This window comes from Echinops telfairi, unplaced genomic scaffold (assembly GCF_000313985.2).
Source record: "Echinops telfairi isolate 266 unplaced genomic scaffold, ASM31398v2 ScPeMD7_1;HRSCAF=3_0, whole genome shotgun sequence".
NCBI lineage: Eukaryota > Metazoa > Chordata > Mammalia > Afrosoricida > Tenrecidae > Echinops > Echinops telfairi.
In genome coordinates, this window is record NW_022103896.1 from 66,571,696 (window position 1) to 66,573,075 (window position 1,380).

Genomic DNA, 1,380 nt, shown 5'->3' on the forward strand with positions numbered 1-1,380 from the left:
GTATCAATGGTGTGAGCCCCAAGGTTCGCAAAGTGCTGCAGCTTCTTCGCCTTCGCCAGATTTTCAATGGCGCCTTTGTTAAGCTTAACAAGGCTTCAATTAACATGCTGAGGATTGTGGAACCATACATTGCATGGGGGTGAGTCTTACACTTTGCTTTGATCATTTGTTACCAAATTAAGTTGGCTAAAAGATGATGGATTTTAGCTGTTTAGACAGTGTTAATCTAACTTTATGATCATTTGTCTGCTGTTTCTATATTTCAGGTACCCAAACCTGAAGTCGGTGAATGAACTCATCTACAAGCGAGGTTACGGCAAAATCAATAAGAAGCGTATTGCCTTAACAGATAACACTCTGATTGCACGGTCTCTTGGTAGGTTCTGCCTAGGGGGTGGGGAGCTTGGTAGTCTGGGGTCTTGTAAACTCTTGTACATATATCTTCCCTTAGGGAACATGGTGTTTCTTTTGGCTTGGTACCTATTTTTAATAACCCCATGTATTTCTCCCCTTGTTTTACAATATGTCACATCCTCTAATTGAGAACCTTATTGAGTACCTTGACATTTGCAGGTAAATATGGTATCATCTGCATGGAGGATCTGATTCATGAGATCTATACTGTTGGGAAACGTTTCAAAGAAGCAAATAACTTCCTGTGGCCCTTCAAATTATCTTCTCCGCGAGGTGGGATGAAGAAAAAGACCACCCATTTCGTAGAAGGTGGAGATGCAGGCAACAGGGAAGACCAGATCAACAGACTTATTAGAAGGATGAACTAAGGTTAGAGACTGCATCTTGAGAGCTCCTTTAATAAGAATAAAAATGCTGATAGTTCTGAATTTACATTAAATGTTGGAAGTTTGGTTATGTTTTAATTGTTTTAGTGGGGTGGGGGTGGGGACTGTCAATATTTAATTACACTTGAGAACATTTTTGTTGGGAAGGAAAGCCCCATTTTATTTAAAAATGGAAGCTTGGTGATTATCTTAATTATATGACTTTCACATTAATTTGTTAAAGGTGGCTTATTTAATGGGACCTTTTCTTTTTCCCCTTTCAGGTATCTCTCTGCCATGATTATTTTTGTAATCTGGTCTCTTAATAAAACAGTGACTGCTTTCAAGTGGAAATGTTGTATTGGTGACTTTTTTGATAGCCCTTCCCTTAATTATTATGGCAATTTTTGGTGTAGAATAAAATTTAGCTAATAACATTTAAATTTAGGATCCAGTTGAAGTGAAATGGTTTGTGAGAGGTTTTTCTTGAAAACCTTCCCCCTAAATCTTAATTTTTGATCTTTGAAGTACACTAAAAACCATTATGCTGCTTTCAAGAAAAAGCCTATTTCATAGGCATTTGAATGTGATTTTATAAACT

At 37.3% G+C, this 1,380-nt stretch overlaps 1 protein-coding gene across 1 annotated transcript; it reads left to right on the plus strand.

The window, feature by feature from the left end:
• Positions 1 to 2: 2 nt before the first annotated feature.
• On the plus strand, positions 3 to 1,133 carry RPL7 (ribosomal protein L7; the record flags this gene model as incomplete). Its single annotated transcript, XM_013006999.2, has 4 exons — positions 3 to 139; positions 267 to 376; positions 574 to 783; positions 1,064 to 1,133. Coding segments are annotated over 3 exons (456 nt in total), but the record flags the coding sequence as incomplete, so codon positions are not given.
• Between the last annotated feature and the right edge of the window lie 247 nt (positions 1,134 to 1,380).